This window comes from Motacilla alba, chromosome 1 (genome assembly GCF_015832195.1).
Source record: "Motacilla alba alba isolate MOTALB_02 chromosome 1, Motacilla_alba_V1.0_pri, whole genome shotgun sequence".
NCBI lineage: Eukaryota > Metazoa > Chordata > Aves > Passeriformes > Motacillidae > Motacilla > Motacilla alba.
In genome coordinates, this window is record NC_052016.1 from 49,646,233 (window position 1) to 49,665,091 (window position 18,859).

The window sequence follows — 18,859 nt, forward strand, 5'->3', positions numbered from 1 at the left end:
TGATTTTGTCTCTCTGTCATCATTATTTATGTGTACATAGGCTTCATGAATGTTGCTAAATGAAGTGGTGCCAAGAAATTTACCTGAGCACTTGAACTGGCCTATCTTTCCTCTTTAATTTGTCAAAACAGGTTCGGTCTGGGCCACTTAGTGTTCTTGCAAACAATTCTTGTTCAAATTTTGGATATTAGATCATCCAGGGAGCATCCTAATATGCAGTTGTGATATGGATTTGCTTGCAGACCTTGTCTGAGAAGATGAAAAAGTCAAATGGTGTGGTTTATTCTCAGTGTTGTATGATGTTCATATTTATCAATAAAATGAGAACTTCAGTGACTTGCAAAACTTGATTCTAATTCCTAGTAGGGGCCTCTTTACCCTCCACTCCACAACCCACTTTGAGTTAGTTTTTGTCTCTAACTCACAAAGGGATGTAGCAATTTTGTATTAGAATATATGTCTCTAAGTCATTACTATTGGAGGTGTTTTATTAAAAAAAATGTTACTTATAAAAAAGAACCAAAAATAGAACTTTTCCTGAGTATATAAATACATTTTTACTGCTTTTATTTCAGGCTGATCAGCTAATGTTTGCTCTACATTTTGTACGAGGAATGCACCCTGAGCTTTTTCAAGAGAATGTAAGTGCTAAAGAAGAAAATCCCCAAGTATTTTACTCAAACTTAATATGAAGACTAAATAAGTAGATAAAACGTTTTTGTCAATAAGTGTAGCACTTAGTAGTAGTTGTCTGTAGTTTAGTCAGATCATCTTATAAAGTCTGCCTGCAGTGTAAAAGTATGCATAATTGACTTAATACAATTGCTTAAACGTGGCTGATTATCCTGAGTCAAGACACATTTAATTATCTAAAGTATACCTATCTAAAATGGAGCGACAAAACTATGAACTAGAAGCTGGAGAGCAGAAGAGAAATCAAATGATAATAGATGTCAGTTCAATAGAGGAGAGTCCATTATAGAGGTAAAAATCAGATAATACATTTGAAGGAAGTAATGAAACTTGATTATATGAAATATGTGAGCTTAAAGTACAAGGTTCAAAAAAAGTTGTTTGGAGCCCTCCAATGAAGGAGTTGTTTCATTGTAGACATATGGTTTGACAGAGTGAAATCTCAGTCTTTCAGCAATGATGTGGCCTCGTAAAAATCACTCATCTTGTTAGCAGAAGTATATCCTGGCTGCTCTTTATTATCCAAAGTTTGCTATTTGTTATTTATTATTGTATTTGAGCTTCTGAAAATACCTTGCTTTATTTTTCTTGAATTTCTAAAGTCATGAAGGCAGCAACCTGCAAACAGTTTTCTGACTAATTACATCCTGGCTTCTTAAGTGTTTGTAAAGTACAGCACTAAGTGTTGGTTTCTATTGTTTAGCATGCATTCCCATCAGCTATTAGAGCTCTTAGACAGCTCAATCTAGGTTATATATAATGCTCATTTCTACAGTATCTGAATACTCAAGAGAGAAAACCGGCAAATAATGTCAATAATTTTTTTACTTCACTGAAAGGTAAAAGTTATTTTTGTTAAATTGTTAAGAGAAAAGTGCTTGTGCAAAATATTTAGTGAAGAAAATGAAGCTGAAGTGGTTATTCTCTTAAAATTATTTCTTCATCTTTTAATGTTATGAGGCTGGGAGTTGCTTAATATGCTGCTGGAGAATTTAGTATTCTAAGTCCCTGTCCCAAAAGAATTGAACCTCCTTCACTTAAATATTTTTTTGCACAGTGATATGAAATGTATAGTACAACTTCAACAATATACTGTAGAATGCCTTGGTTCTCAGTAGGGACATTCTCTTTCTGAATTAATATGTATAGATTTTTCTGAGGTAGTTTTATATTCCCTATATATTTTAGTTCTGCTTTTCTTCATAACAATATTGCACAAACCAAAAAATACTCCATGCATTTTTGTGTGCACAAGCATTTTCTTTGTAACTGGGAGATGAGCAACAGTTTGTAACTGAAAGAGGGGGCTGTTTCAAGACTCAGTGAGACTGATGGGTGCAAAATATTATGCTGGGGTTTGTATCATCAGTGTTACTCTTAGTCAATTGACTTTTAAATTTCTGATGTTGCTATTCTCTTTAATAAAAAAATCTTCATCATAGAATATAGATATTATTTATGCAGAATTTCAGTACTTATGAAGAATTTTTGGTCTGTTTCTTGCCACCTCCAAATACAGCATTATGTAATTTCTAGTGGTTTTAAATACTTGTCTAAATGATTTAAAATTGTCTTCCTGGCTACATATACGCAGTCTAAAAGTTTTAATCATACATAAATTCAATCATGCTTTTTATAGTTACCTGTTCAGTGTGGGCTGCTGATGCCCCACCAGGCAGGATGTGTGCCCTTGCCAGCTACATTTGCTGCTTCCTGATAGCGTGTAGATCGCAGTCTGGGTAGGAACTGTGGGTACTGAGAAAGTATAGAACTTCCCCTGTGCTTTTTTTTTCGTATAAAGCACTGCAGCCACTTAGCTTGGATTCTGCAAAAGGAATTACATTCTGATAGCATCACCTAGCACTTAAAAAATGTCTTGGAACTCTTTCAGAATTTAGCATTTAATTTGTTTATCTTCCTGCTCTGCCTGCATGCTACTACATATTAATCTTAGTTTTTGAAGGTGTCTTGTGACTTATCTGAGTTGTTCATTTATTCCACCCAGGAATGGGAGACTTTTACAGGTGTGATCATTGGAGATACCATCAGAAAATCAGTAAGCTACATTTTTTTTTCATACATGTTTACATTTTATTTTCATTCATGTTTTGAAATGAGGAGCACTTACTTTAATCCTGAAAAGTTAAAGTTTTATTCTTACTATGTTGTTTAATTAGCTGTATTCATACATTAAAGAAAAAAGTAACTTTTCACATAATAATATAAAGATACAAATTTAATAAATAATTTTTGAACATGGCAAGTAGTTTTTAAATTTGAATATATTTTTGCCTTTGTTCTGTAATTTTTAATTTTTTCTGTGACCAGGATGGCAATTTGAAATTGCATGTTTGAGGAGGTTTTCAACCCTCTTCTGTAACTAAAATCAGTATTTCTGAATCCCTCCTTCTCCCAGACTCATGTATGAGTTTGACTTTTAGTACATTTTCTCAGGCAGCTGGTTGCTAAAATGATCCTTGATATCCAGTTTCTCTAGCCATTAGATGGCTCAACTACAGGCTTTGCATTTTAGTGTGACTGCAGAAGTCCCCCTTCATCTGTCTGGAGTCACTGCAATTCAATTAAATGCCTGTGAACTGAGTGATTGTCAAGTATTTCTTGCTAGAGGCCATTTTCAAGGAATGTGAGATCTGATTGTATAATGGAATTTAATACCAGTCTTACCTTTACCCTACCTAAGGCACAATCCATAGGTTTTGGAAAGATTGTGCTTGTGTGCCCTTCAGCCCAAATGGAATGTATACTGCAGATCCATGTCAAATTTATTCCCATAATCACTTCCAAATTTCCTGGTTTTGTTCTTTCTCAGACTTTGTAACTCATGGCTGAGATACTCTTTCAGAAGAAAGCTTCTGTTTTTCTCTGCTGAGCATTTAAGATTACTCTTGAAGTTGTTCACTCCTTGAGAGATCCAAATACATTTCCATGCAGAGACTCCTCAGACTGGTTAATGTGTACTGTAAGATCTTTTAATAACAGATGATACAGTGAATACAGAAATTCCACTGGAGCTTAAGCAGTGTTGTTCATCTTTAGAACTTCCTCCATGCCAAACATCTAAACAGCAGAAAAACACAGCTGTGGCCAAATTACCAGTGCAGAGATGTTCAGAAATGGTGTTTTGCTCTTTGTGTGAAGAACCGTCTTCATGATTGCAAATATGTGCAATGGAATTGTTTTTTGAAGCTAGTTTCTCAGAGTGCCTATGCAGATAGCCAATATTTTGTGTCACTTGTTATTGGTAAAAAATTACTTAGAATTGAGTGTGTCATAAGGATACTCTAAATGGGTAAAGTATTTTCAGGCTCAAGTAGCTGAGCAAGTGTTAACATGAGCAGTATGTCTCATGTTTAAATATTTTGGTAGCTTTTTTGTTACGCCATTTATGAACTTAGCAAAAGACCACAGAAAGATTGCTGTTGTGAATGTTATTAAAAAACCTGGGTTTCACAACCTCATTACTGAATATAGTGTTTCATAAAAGATTATGTAGCTTACATGTGTGATATAACTTGCTTCCATAAGGATTCACAAAGAAGTGCTCGTGACCAGGTTCCCTCTTGGATAGAACAGGACCGAGTGTGGGCAGTAGCATCTTTGAAGGTAATACATCGTGTGGTCTCTTGAATTTAAATTGACAGAACTTTGGTTTTGGCAGATAGCAATTTGGACTTGAATACTCAGATATGTATTTGTCAGATCAAAATTCATTGTTTTAAGCTGTTTATTTTATCTTCCAGAAACCATAGCTTAATATATAGTCACCTAAAAAAAAAACCAAGGGTGTTTTTTGGTTTTATTTTAATCTCATTTTTCTGAGCCTTTTTCATGAACATTTCTACCCCATCTGTAATGCATTTCAATGCATGTGAGTGAACCTGTCATCTTACTGAGATTAGAAAATACTGCAAATCTATCCAAGTTCTACAATTTTTATAGATAGGATGATAGAAGAAAAATTGCAAACAATATTTAGTAGTAAATTTCCTAGTGTTATAACTTTCACAAATCACTTCATACTGTAATAAAAGCCATAAACTGTTAATTCAGAAATTAATATTCTCCTGATCAGATTTCTCTGTACATCTTTACAGGTTTATTAGAGTTCGTGATTGCTCAGACTGAACTAAAACAAAAACTCTTTCTTGCATTGAAAGATGAATGTTGAAATCCTCTGATCCTGAAGGGAACTAAAGGAAAATATTTGTCCTGAAATTCTGTCTTAGACTTTTCTCCTCCTGCATGTAGCTCAGCAGCAAGGAAAAAACCCTTGACTGCTCTTTGGCAAGGACGTGTTTTGCTAAACCCTGAGTATTTAATTCCTCTTCAGCCAGAAATCAGGAACAATCACAATAATGGTGTGGCAGGCATAATAGTTAGAGGTTTAAACAAACAAGAAACAGAAATTGAGTATTTGAGTGAATCAGTAGCATGCACTGATAGCAAGCCATTACTGATACCAGATAGCAGATTGCCATTAGAGGAGAGGACTTAAAGGTAAAGCCCAAAGTTGAAAATCAAAGAACCTTAAGGTTTAAAACTAAAATTATAGTGCAAATATAGATTTAGTCTTTCCAGAGAATAGGTAAACAAGTGGTTAATTTTAAAATGTACTCTTCTCTAACTCCAAGGATAAAATTGAATTTTGTGATTTGCACAGTGGTGGTCATAGTGATATTTGGAAATAAATTAAACTTTAAAATGCCCAAGTGGTTATTCTTCTTTACAGTTAAATCTACCCTGTTTGTTTCGTAGGTTTCTCTCCCAGGTCTCTATCAGATACTTTGCTTTGAAGATGAAAGTCTGTGGCGCACTTTTTCTCAAAGCTCTGTATGTGAGCAAGACTTTCCATCTCCTGTTGTAAAAAGAATTTCCTTGTTTCAGCAGGTAATCTTTCCATTCATAATATTAATTTTGAGTTCAGCAAACTCAAACACAGACATTTAATTTTACATCCAGGCTGGTTGAATTATAAGCAGTGACAGTATCTACACTGTCCTGCAGTTTAATTCATTTTTTAATCTAAGAGTGATATATTTTTTTTTTACTATAGTGCATATTATTTCTTGTTTATCTGAGTCTTTTTAGTGTTTTTTTAGCTGCAACTGAGTATACCCTCTAAGGTAGCAAGTTCTTTAGAAATATGGACAGAATTAATTTTATGAATAGGTATTAAAATACTTTCATTGTTGCTTTGTTACTGCTGGATGTGTCAGCTTGTTGAGCATCTTACTTCACTGAATGTGCAAACACACATCTGACACAAAATGCAGTAGCAGCCTATGCTTCTATAGAATAGAAGAAATGAAAAATGACTTCTGAAAACCTGGTGATAAAGAGCCCACCAAGAATATGGGAAAGGCAAGTTCCTTCCTTAACCTGAAGGTTGTTTTCCACTGGAAGAGAAAAATATAGTCACTTTTGTGTTTGTGGAAAAAAATATGTTGTTACTTATTTCAAATTATGCTGTGATTTTTCTTTTGAAGTTACTTTATATGAAAACATCCAGAGAAAGGATGAAGTATTAGACAATGTAGTTCTATGTTGATTTGCTCTTAGCTACTGTCTATTTGTAGTTTTTTGTGGAGGAGGAAAATTTCTGAAATAGCATGCATGCAATTTAGGAACAAACCATTTTGGAAAGGAATTTGACTGAGTCATATTTGATTCAATGAAATAAAGACCACTTCTTATGTGTGCAGTGTGTTGTCAGAAAACGTCTGCATTTATAGGAAAGTAAATCTGGAATGATCAGTGCATCTTGTTTCTTGTACAGAAAGTATTAAGAATTTTCTGTTTATGAAATATATTCAAACTGCATTGTTAGATTGATATGCCACTCATAAATTTGTTTGAACTGAAACCAGAAATATTTCTATTCCAAGTAGGACGTTGCTGCCTATATATGTGCATAGAATTTAGATGCTAGTATAAAGCTAAGTGTGCTTTCTTTCATTCTAGCTACCCACATAGCTCCTTTTCTTCTAAAGTATTGTACAAAAGTTTGTAGCTTACAAGTAGACATTAGGTATAGATCTGATTCTACTGATAGAACAAGCTACTTAGAAAAGGACAATTATAGTCGATTATCTTGGAAAGCAATGATCAGATAGCTCTATATATGCAGAGAAAATAACTTTGTTCTGAAGATAAGTTCATAGAACTCATCCTTCTTAAAAGAGTCCTGCATTCTAAATTATCACTATATATATAACTCATCTCCCCTGAATATATTTTATTTTAAGGTACTTGTGGTCCAGGCCGTCAGACCAGACAGACTACAGAGTGCCATGGCTCTTTTTGCATGTAAAACCCTAGGTAAGTTAAATTTTCACCAGGGTATTTCTGCACAATAACTAAATAGCTTTTTTTGCCATATGTTTCTCTTTTATATTATAGTTCTTGTGGAATCCCTAAGTTTTAGTATATGAAAATATACTGTAAATAGTTGGCTGATTCTGTTCTTTTAAAATATTCTTACAAGTGCTTTTAAAATGGTTTAGTTTATTCTGCACATTGTGATTGAAAATGAAAATGTGATATGAAAATGTAATATGAAAATGAAGTGATTGAAAATATAATAAAAAGATGTGTCAAATTCTTTTAATTAATTCTTGAACACTGGAGTAATCAAGAAAGGAAGATAACTGTTTTTTTCTAAATTTTACTCTGCAGCACTCTCCTTAAGACTCAAATTTTCCATAAATATTATTTTATGTAACTTACCATTTAAAGACTGTGAGGTTTGAGATTTTATAAATTGAGTCTTAAAAGATTATTTCATTAATATCAGTCATTTTTTGCAGAGCTCTTGGTCTGTAATACTTTTTACTGTCTGTTTAAAAATAGACGTGATTTAGAGTGGTTCAATGCTACAGTTGTCTATTTATTCTAGTCAGTCAATTTCCTCTCTCATATCTATTATATCCAAAGTTTGAAACCTGTATGCCAAATAATCTTAATATTGCAGTACAGCACACAAAAACCTTTCTTTAGTTTTAAGCAGTTTTGAGTGTCTCATCGGGGTGAGCACTGTAAGCTTTAAAAGTCCCTTTATCTTACTCCCTTATGCTGTCTGTGGACATTATTTGTTGCTCAAAATTGACTCCATATCTGTCAGCCAGACTGGGATTTTCAGCATTAAGGTATAGCTTATCTGTCAAACATTATTAGTAGATAGAGAGGGTATGTTGGTCATGGTGACATGGCCCATGCTGACAATGTCCCTGCCTGCTGGACTCAAATGACAAGAGTGATCTGCAATGTGTGTGGCTCAAAAACCAGCAGAGACCTGAATGCAGAGTAAATTTATTTGTTTGCTTTATTTGCTTGTCTTCCACATCTTAATGTATTACATAAATTACTTGTTTTGGGGCCAGTTCCATGGAGGAACGCTGCACACGGGAATGTTTTTGGTGAGTGAAGCTACAGCCTCACCAAGGAAGGCAGAATACCATTGACTCCATTTAGATTTTCAAAACCAGTAAATCATCCACAAATCATCCACAGATTTTTCATGCGTGTCAGTGAGATCGGCAAAATCCTGACTAGCCCTTCTAACCAATAAAAAATGTCATGCTTGTATGAATATTTTTTCATAGCTTTTTTCTGCCTTGTCTTTTTGAGTGACCTTGCCCTGAAACAGCTTAAACTGTTTAACATAGTTCTAAAGGAAGCCATTAAGTTTCTAATCTCATTTGGTGGCTTTCCTGTGAGAAAAAATGAATTCCAAAAGAGCTGTATATCCTAAAAGAAAGCCTTTCAACTCTCTTTTATCCAGACATTTTTTCTTTTCTCATTTTTTACCTGTATTTTGAAAGTTATGGATGAAGAGGGAGTAAAATAATTTCTTTTGAGGATAATGTTCATAAGAGTCTTCTATGAAGGTATTTTGTAACACCTGAAGCATGCTTATTTCTTTATTTTACATGCTATACAAAAATGCACCATGGTAACAGCCTTCCAGTACTTAAAGGGGCTCACAAGAAAGCTGGAGGTGGACTTCTTACAAGAGCATGTAGTAACAGGACAAGGGGGAACGACTTCAAACTGAAAGAGAGTAGATTTAGATTAGATATTAGGATGAAATTCTTTCCTGTGAGAGTAGGGAGGCACTGTAACAGATTGCCCAGAGAAATTGAGGATGCCCCATCCCTGTAAGTGCTCAAGGCCAGGCTAGATAGGGCTCTGAGCATCTTGGTCCAGTGGAAAGTGCCCCTGTCCATGGTGGGGGATTGGAAGCATATGATCTTTGAGGTCCCAATACAAACTGTTCCATGATTCTATGATTCAAATGATATGGCATTGTTCTATGTGCTATACAATAGCTCAAGTCTGAAAACAGACTGCATCCTCAAGGAAGTGTGTATTGCATTTTTTAGTAGTTGTGGCATAGATATCACTGATTTGGGCTCTTCTGCCTTACTATATGTTGTGATTTCCTGTTGCACCCAATGCTTCACTGGTTAGATGCTGGTCTAAAGATGCATGAAAATATGTGGTTTTATTTATTTAATTTATTATACACTTATACATGTATCTTTGGCCTCATGTATAGATACCTTGCCTTTACTAGGTCAACATTCTAGACATTTAAGTTGTATATTAAAACAAATAATAGATGTAAGTAATCATAGTACCAAGAACTGTGTAAGTCGAATAATTAAGGCTCTCAAGGCAGTAAAGAGAGAAGTTCTGCATGTGGACATACATACTGCAAATACTTTTAGCAGATAGCATAGCTTCTCATTCCACTCTTCTCTTTTTGTATGTTTTCCTCAAGACTACACTCTTAAGTGAAGACTTCAATTTGTCAAGCTGGAAATCCAGTAATACTTTTCTTCTCAATATGGGGTGCCTTATACCTACCTGCATGTTGTGAGGATATTTTCTTCATTTTAAAACCAGTTTTATGGTGTCTGCTGGACAGAACTCTTGACAGCCAGATGAACTCTAGAGTGGATAATGAAGCACTCCATCATGTGTAGTCACTTTATTTCCATAATAATTCTAATTCTAATTATAGGAATAAAAGAATTATCTCCATCACCTCTGAATATGAAACGTCTGTATAAAGAGACACTGGAAATTGAGCCCATCTTGATAATAATTTCTCCTGGTGCTGATCCTTCTCAAGAATTGCAGGAACTTGCCAGTGTTGAAAGAAATACTGAGTGCTACCATCAGGTCAGTCTTAGATAAGTGTAGTGATTAAAACCCACAATGTGTAAAATTTTGTAGTAATATCTGTTTTACTTTGTTTTCCAAGGAAGTTAGTAAGTAAAATCATAGTTTGGTGTCTGTGGTGTTTTGTTGTTCCCACCTGTCTTGACACTAACTTCTCGTTCCACTGGCAAAATGGGCTGGACAAGAGACACACAATTAGTCGTGCTCACAGAAGCAGAATCGAAACAAGAGACGTTCCTCCAGTGTGGAGAAGGAAAAAATGAGAAGGTGGATGGAAAAGAACAAAAGAGGCTGAGAATTGTTATACATGCTGCAGCATTATCTTTTTTGGCGCAGAGTAATTGATACAAACTAAATCCACTAAAAACTAGACTTCATCATTTCCTCTGCTTATAGGATTTGCACATTTCTTTCTTCAATAGAAAACATAAATCAGGTTTTCAGTGTTTTTGAATACTTAGGTATTTTGTGAAAATCTGTAAAATATTTTGAGAAATTTTGCATCCTTTAAAGTTTCCAAGAATCCACTGGAGAAAGCCCTGAGCTCCTGATTTAATCTTTCATACCTGGCCCTACTTTGAGCAGGAGATTGGACTAGATACCTTCCAAGATCCATTCCAATTCAAATTATTTTATGAATCAAGTGGTTTCCTAATATTTGCAATACATAGTACCAATGTGCTTTATAACTTTCTAAAAAATAGTATTTCCTTCTGTCATTTGACATACTAAGGGGAGGGAAGTTGTTATCTAGCTGATAACTGGTTAGCATAGAAATGGAAAGTGTCAAGTTTAATGTCGCTTTTAAATAGTCCTTGAAATTGTTCCTTTCCTGGAATATATACTGACATATTTTTCCCATCGAACTGTAAATATTTAGATCCCACTCCTATCTTATCTAGCTGTGAACATAGCAGAACACATATTTCTTGCTCTGCCACATGGATTTTCATGTTTATCTCTAAATATCCTTTATATGTTCGACTTTCAAAATGTAGCATAGTGTGGTATTCAATTAAGGATCAGGACTCAAAGTTAAATCACCTGAAAGTTGTTACACTAATAAGAATATTTTTCGTTTTTTTCCTGCACTTTCTCATGTAATTTGAATAGAACATAAAAGCTAGAATTTTCTTCTCTGTTGATATATTTCTCACATGGGATAAAGAACAGAGTGCTAAATTTGTGCTGTCTACTACTGTACTGCTAGTGACTTTCAGTTGTCTTCTTTTGGCTATTTTCAGTTATTATAGGATATTATGCTTAGTTCTACTTAGTCAGAGAATCATAATGCCAAGATGAGACTTTTTACATTGGCTGTGACCTCTTTATTTTCAACTTGTTTGGTTCAGGGTGTTTTTTCATCTTTATCTTCCAAACAGATTGTAAAGTAAAACTAATATGGTACTATAAAAAGTGAAGAAAGGAGTATATGTTAAACTATTCATATATCCCAGCAAAATTGCATATTTGTCTTCAAAGGAAGTACTCCTGACTTCTACTCAAAAGGAACTTAGTTCTCATTTCTCTCTTATATTTGCGGTTCTGCAGTAATGCATTTTAGTCCTTGTTATTTAAATTACTTTTTTGACTTCCCAGAGAACACAATCTCTGTCACCAAGTGATGTATGGCTTTTTCAATTAAAAGACTAGGTAATGTTGTTTGTGCAGAAACTGGCTAGATAAGTTGCAAAGAAAAACTTGTTTTCCTTAATCTTTTCCCTACTTTAGTAACCTATCACATTAGAGAAAATTCTGGTTGTCTTTAGCACTCTTTTTTTTTAACAAATGTATTCCTAACTTGAAAACACGATTTTGTATTTAACTGTTAAATGAGGTATGAGAGATTCTTGATACAACTATGTCTGTCATTTCAGATTGCCATGGGCCAGGGCCAAGCTGACCTGGCTATTCAAACTCTAAGAGAATGTGCTCAGAATGGAGAATGGCTGTGTTTGAAGAACCTGCATCTCGTTACATCTTGGCTTCCTGTATTGGAGAAGGTGAGGGTAAATAAAGAAGATGATATGGGAAACCAGACAAAATTAGTATGCAACATTTCAGAAGCATTTCAGGCATTTCCATGGTGATGTTTAAAATTGCAGTTTAAAAATATACTTTTGTGGTTTTCTCAGTCATGAATAAGGTGAACTGCTTCAGATCTAAGCAGCTCCCTTCTTTGTGTGAGTGCTTTAATTTTTGTACAATGTACTGTATTTCTACCACAATGAGTGAGCAAATGCTCCAGTTAGGACTTCTAGTAATTTTTGGGATACTACCCATGGTTTTTTTATGAACTATGAATCTATGTATGCTTGAATTTAAGTCCCCCCCCTTACTTCTAGGACTTTCTTTCTAGTAGTGTTTTTTTTTTTTTTTTTGCAGTTCAGATTCAGGTTGAGTCACTAGGAGGTTCTTGCTAATTTGAAATTAAAATATCATATATTTTATAGCAACACACACTTATGGCATATAAAATTACTAACTTGCTAATTAAAATTGATTTTATATGATATACTTTTCATGTACATCACCATGAAATCCTCAAAACAAATAAAGTCAGAAGAAAATCACTGAATTCCTTCAACAGTTACTACAGTCCTAATTTTCCAGTTTTCAAAGATTTTTGTAAAGCACAGTCCATGGACATGAGCTTGGGGTCTGTCATTTGTCTCACAGTAACCATGTGGCATGTAGCTTCAACATTCCTCTAATCCATTCTGAAAAAATGGAAAGGCAAAGCAAGATAACACTGTTGTGTGTGTCATGTAGTCTGAACAAGGCAGTCAACAGTAATGAAATGTTTGTAAGCTCCTTGCTGAATACAAAATTTCAGATCTTGTAAGTATTAAAATATGGATTTGTGTCAGGAGGGTCTTATTCTTTCCATACGAATGTAATACTGAATGTGTTAAACTTTTTGGTGAGCTTAATATAGACTAAGATCTGCTGATGTTTGACTCTGCACATCCCCTTGCCTGTTTTGCACACCATTAGCAACTGTGAGGCTATGTAATTCTTACATTTGAACATCCTCTCAAGAGACTGCTGCATATTCATAAGTCATTTCCATCCAGGAACAGAAATTCAGTTCTCACAGTCTTTGAATATGGACCCAAGTGTACCACAGTGAGGTGGATTGAAAACTGGCCTAATTGTGTTACTCAAAGAGTTACTTTCAGCATCAAAAAGTCCAGTTGGAGCCAGTCATCAGCACTGTGCTCTAGGCATTGATACTGTGGCCAACATTGTTTAACATCCTAATTAATGCGGTGAATAATGGAACAAAGTGCATCCTCAGCAAGCAGAGATGATAAAAAACCTAAGGGAAATGATTGACGTAAGAGATGAGTGTACTTCCATTTAAAAGGACATTGATAGACTGGAGAAGTAGGCTGACAAGAACCTTGTGAAGGTCAGCAAAGGGAAATGGCAAGTGCATCCCATGAGAGGGAGTAACTCCAGCCACCCAAGCCTTGTGGGGAGAAACTGGCTGAAAAACAGCTTGGCAGAAAAGATCTGGGAGTCCTGGTGGGTAAGAAGTGGACCATGAGCCAGCAAAATGACTTTGCAACGAAGACCACTGGCATCCTGGGCTGTTTTAGGCAGTGCTGCCAGCAGGTGGAGGTGGGTCATCCTTCCCCTCAGCAATGGTGAGACACACCTGGAGTTCTGTGTCCACTACTTGGCTAGCCAGTGCAAGAGAGACATGGGCATACTGGAACCAGTTCAGTAAAGGGCTGCAAAGGTGATGAAGGAACTGGAGCATGGATCATAAAAAGAGAAACTGAGAGAACTGTGACTGTTCAGCCTGGGAAAGAGAAGCCTCAGGGGGAATCTTAGTGTTTTGTGTATTGGCTGATGGGAAAGAGTGAAGGAGACTGAGTCAGACCCTTTTCAGTCATATCCCGTGACAGGACAAGAGGCCATGGGCATAAACTAAAATACAGGAAATACTATTTAAATACATGATAAAACTTACTTTAGTGTGAGGGTGGTCAAACACTGGAACAGGTTGCCTGGAGAAGCTGCCGAGTCTCCATCCTTGGAGATACTGAAACCTGACTTGCTGCAGGTCTGGGCAACTTGTATCTGGCTCTGCTTTAAGCACGGAGTTGGACTAGGCAGTCTCTGGTGGTTCCTTCCAAGCTTCATAATTCCATTATACTTTGTACCATTTAAATAGCTGAATAAGTAACAGTTTTTCAGATTATTTTCTTTACTAAAAACACTGGAAGCAAAATGATAATAATTATGGTCTAGAGATTATCAGAATTAATGGCTTGTGAGAAAGTCTTTCAAGAGGTTTCTTGAGCTAAGTTTCTTCCAATACACATACACAAAACTGTTGACTTGGTTCTGAAACCACTTGTCAGGCAACTTTAGTGTTTTTGATGACAAATGTGTGGGTTTCAACTGAGTGTAGAGCACCAGCAGTGTGTTTCCATATATTCAATAATGATATATTTTTGTAAAGCCTTTATATTTGAAATAACTTTTGACAGTATTTCTCTTGGAACTCGATTTTCCCATCTTCAGTTTTCGATACATGAAGGATTCATACAAGAAATACTTGAAGAAAAAGAAATTAATATAGCTGTACTGGTGTTGAAAGTCATTGAGATCTGTTGTTGATATGCAGCCCACATTGCAAGCCTTCATCATTTTTGATGTAGCCTTCTGGTGTTATTGTACTTAAAAGAAGTAAAGAACTGCTCTATATTTTTATGTCCTGAATTTAGTATCTAAGAGAAAGGTGCTAATATTTTGACACAGCTAGGATGAACTTCAGATTTGAGCGCAGCAATGATATAGAATGTGCAGAGGCAACACATCTTAAGCTATAACCTTATGTGTATAAGCAACTGTCGATTTTTTAAATAAACCTAACTTTCTATTCTAAGATATTATAATTTTGTAAATACTGTTCTATGTATAAAAAACCCCAATCACCTCAAAGCCTATTTCAATATAGAACATCTCTTTAATAGGAACTGAATACATTACATCCTCAACCAAACTTTCGTCTTTGGCTTACTACAGAAGTTCATCCAAAGTTTACTCCAATTTTGCTTCAATCAAGTCTGAAAATAACTTATGAAGTAAGATCTGTTTGGAAAGCTTTTATTAGATTCTTACATTGAATGAACCTTGATGTATAGCAAACTATATGTTTAGATAATATAAATGGTTTTACCTTATATTTCAATTACATGTAATACAAAAAATACGAGTTTACCTTTAAAGATTATTTTTTCCTAGATGCTTTTTCAAATGAAAGTATGAATTGAAAATAAGTTTACATCGGAAAACTAGTTGTTCTGTTTTGTGCTCCAGATTATTTTGTGCGTTTAATCACTTTTTCTTAAAAATCTACACAAATGTTCTTACATGGATGGAAAACAAGGAATTTCTCCTTGATGAATAGCCTCACCTGAAGATCACAGAATCCTACTTTCTCTTCCTTATTTTCCTTTTTGGCCTTAGAGATTTATATTCACTGGACTCTTTCAACAAAAACTGTCTCTCCTTCCATACAGCAGAGCATACAGTTAAAAGTCTTTTCTCGAAATTGAGAGCTTTGCATTTGAAATGGCTCAGCTTAAGGAATAACTGGGACTGTGTTCCTCCAGCTGATTGGAAAGTAGTCTAATCATGAATGCACTTAAGCAGTGATGTCCAAAATGGAAATCATTAGTAGGAGTGCTTCTAAGTCTTCCATTGATAATGGAGTCAGGAGATTTTGCCTGAAGCTAATCCAGGAAACGTGCACCTTTAAGAGTCCAGTGTTGCTGACTTTCAAGAAGCTGAAATAGTTACACTTTTACATTGACTGCTGGTATTTTAAAGTTTTTGCAGTACCTTCTTGCTTATATTGAGGTCTTCAATGGTACAGAAACTGCAGGACTGTGTTACTCGTTCCACTGTCTTTGGGATAATTGGAACTTTGCACAAATGCAATATTCTAAATAATTTTTTCCCTTTCCAGTTGCAGTTAATATTTTGCTATCTACATGATAGGCAATGGCTTGGCAAATGGTATTTGATTATTGTATGGTTGTAGTATGTTCTAATGTATGTAGAATGTTACCAACGAAGATACAGATATTAAAAAAAAGTCAATTTACTACAATATTTTGTAATTATTTGTCAGAAGCAGAAAGAAAGAACAAAAAATATTTTTAGAAACACAAAATTTTAATTTCAATATCTTTAAAATTTATGTTTCTCTTCACATTGGTAAATAATTTGAGAATGGCTGAGTATCCAGTTGCTTTTACTATTAAGCACTTTGATTTTGGCTACTGCACACACCTTAAATGCAGTTATTTCTACTGCTTGTGAGCATTACCTACCACTAAATCTGAGAACTGGCATTTTATCATACATACATACCATATTTATATGCTAGCTAACAGAGTGTGGGGATGGCATAAAGCAAATTGACATTCATCACATCACAGAAGTAATTGGTACTTCAGGTTGTAAAATCAGGAAAAAAGTTCTTTTGGTTGAAAACAATTGAGTTTACTTTATGCTGATGTATTTTCATAGAGTACTATGCTTTCACTAAGTTCTTCTAGTGTAGTACACTGCTATAAGTTAGTACTGGTTACCATTTCCTTCAGTATGCTTCCTTTCACTATAGAATCATTCTGTTGTTAGGCCATTTATTACAAACTTTTTTTTTTCTTGTTAAATTTTATTTTATTAAGTACTGTCATTTCATTAAGTTACAGACTCCAGGTTATAATCTAAGAAAATAGCGCATAAAAATACCAGGTTTTCCGTCTTGAACAGTGTTTTTCCTTCCAATGCAGGCACCTCCGGGCCTCAAAAAAAATCTCTTGCGAACTTACGAATCTTGGACACCAGAGCAAATCAACAAAAAGGGAAATTTGTCTAGAGCACATTCTCTCTTCTGTTTAGCATGGTTTCATGCTGTATGCCAAGAAAGAAGAAATTATATCCCTCAGGTAGTAATTTATTTGTTATATTGTAAAAAATTTGCCCTATTTACTAGCTTTTATACTTGGAAGTATTTTTCATCATGTTGGGTCATATTCAGAAATGAGAAAAACTTGGATATTTCAGGTGCCTTTATTGTCACTGAATTCATTGCAAAATAAGATAATTTTTTTGGTCAGACAAGAAGTGACATTAATTAAGGAGTAAGGTGATGGGAGTATTTTAAAGACTGTGTTTGAAGAATCAGTCCTATTTATGAAAATCCTGTCTGTATATTGAAATACAAAAAGGCCCTCAGAAATAAAAATAATGTAATTCTATGCATGATCTAGTCTCAGATGTGAGCAAGTTTTAGTTGAAGTAAATACTGACAGGAAATAAAATAACCTTATATTTATATTTTTCATACTCAGTGGATTCTGATTTTTGTAAGTATCTAAAATTAAATGCACTGTTACAACTGAATTTTTTTTATACTACTGCTATTGTATCTTTCAAAATAATGCACTTTAGAGGACAGAGTTTGTTTCTTTTTTCCTTAAGTAGTATACAGCATTCAGTAACCACATGATACTGGTATTTTACTTCACGATCATCCCTGATTCAATGATCACTAATTAAATTTTTTGGATTTCTTTTCATGATAGGGTTGGACCAAGTTTTATGAATTTTCTTTGTCTGATCTTCGTGCTGGTTTTGACATTATAGATGGACTCTTTGAGGGTAAGTTACTTCTTAAGGAAAGTCCCATTAGTAGGGATGTTGCATGAAGATCTTTATCTTTCTATAACACTTGTGTAAAAGTGGAGATGCTGTAGAGCTCATCATCAGTAAGCAAAGCTAGTAAAACAGAGTGAATCATAAAACCATTTTTGGGTGATTGGGTAAAACAATAATTCTTGGTGCCCAGGGAGTATGCTGCTCAGCTTCTTGAGTCCAGAGGAAGAAATAGGAAATACAGGGCTGCCAGTAAGATGACATCTTGTGTGTCCATTCCTTTTCAGTGTGAGTTCCCCTAAATATTGAATAAATGAATTGACTGTGAATTGAATATGAAAGAATTCTTCATATTGAAACTCAGTATCAGATAGATCCCACTTCATTGTTCTGTTAACCAGTGGAGGAATTTCTAATATTAGTTAATATGGTAAAGGTAATTTTTTTAACTCTTTGATCTTGTACAATTTCAAAGTAAAGTTAGGAACTGATGTATAGAGATAATTTATGATCGTTGACTTAGATGGGATTTGTGGATGGTTAGTACTTCTGAAATCAGACCTTAGTTGTGCAGACTTGAACCACACAGAGAGGTAAAGAGATTGAATCTTTAACTGTCAATGATAATCATTAATTATTACTGTGAAAAAATCTTTTCTTATGAAGGAATGATTGAAGCATTGGGAAACAATAGTTACCACCAGTAAACCCCCACTTAGAGTAATTGCCACTTCCCTCTTTCAAGGGACATTAGGGAGTACCTTTCTGATCAAGCTTTCACCTGCACATGAAAGCTGTAGTATACAAGTAGATCATTGTGCCATGTAGTTATTTTGGGCAACAATGATAGAATGGAGGAAAAATAAGTTATTTTGAACTTGTGGGATATATCTGGGTCAAGTAATCTAATGCAACATCAACCTGACCAGGAAATTATTATTAACATGCTTAAATTTATTTGCTGTGTTGTGTGATTTATTATGATTTGCAAAGTATCTATCCTGGACTTCTTTGTGTTTGAAAGATGACATTTCCAGTAATCTTACCTATTTGGTGCATGATCTGCTTTTGGTTTAATCAGTCAGTTTATTTTATGAGATCAGATGGTACTGTGGTAGAAAATAGTGTATAAAATTTTATTTATGACAAAGGAGCACAAAATTAAAATTTTAATAGCATAATTTCTGAAATGCATATAACCAGTTAGTTCAAAAAGCACTTCAAGTCTAAAGCAAAATTTCTAATAATTCATTTGCAACACACTAAGTGTTCA

At 34.6% G+C, this 18,859-nt stretch overlaps 1 protein-coding gene across 3 annotated transcripts in view; it reads left to right on the forward strand.

Moving 5' to 3' along the window:
• Positions 1-18,859, forward strand: part of DYNC2H1 (dynein cytoplasmic 2 heavy chain 1) — a 144,033-nt gene that overhangs the window by 70,370 nt on the left and 54,804 nt on the right. For all 3 annotated transcript variants that reach the window (XM_038129614.1, XM_038129624.1, XM_038129603.1), the window contains exons 71-80: positions 576-641; positions 2,699-2,749; positions 4,240-4,317; positions 5,470-5,601; positions 6,960-7,032; positions 9,740-9,900; positions 11,778-11,903; positions 14,892-15,002; positions 16,722-16,877; positions 17,517-17,592. In XM_038129614.1, the coding sequence (XP_037985542.1) occupies positions 576-641; positions 2,699-2,749; positions 4,240-4,317; positions 5,470-5,601; positions 6,960-7,032; positions 9,740-9,900; positions 11,778-11,903; positions 14,892-15,002; positions 16,722-16,877; positions 17,517-17,592 (1,030 nt within the window). The remainder of the gene's footprint in view (positions 1-575; positions 642-2,698; positions 2,750-4,239; positions 4,318-5,469; positions 5,602-6,959; positions 7,033-9,739; positions 9,901-11,777; positions 11,904-14,891; positions 15,003-16,721; positions 16,878-17,516; positions 17,593-18,859) is intronic.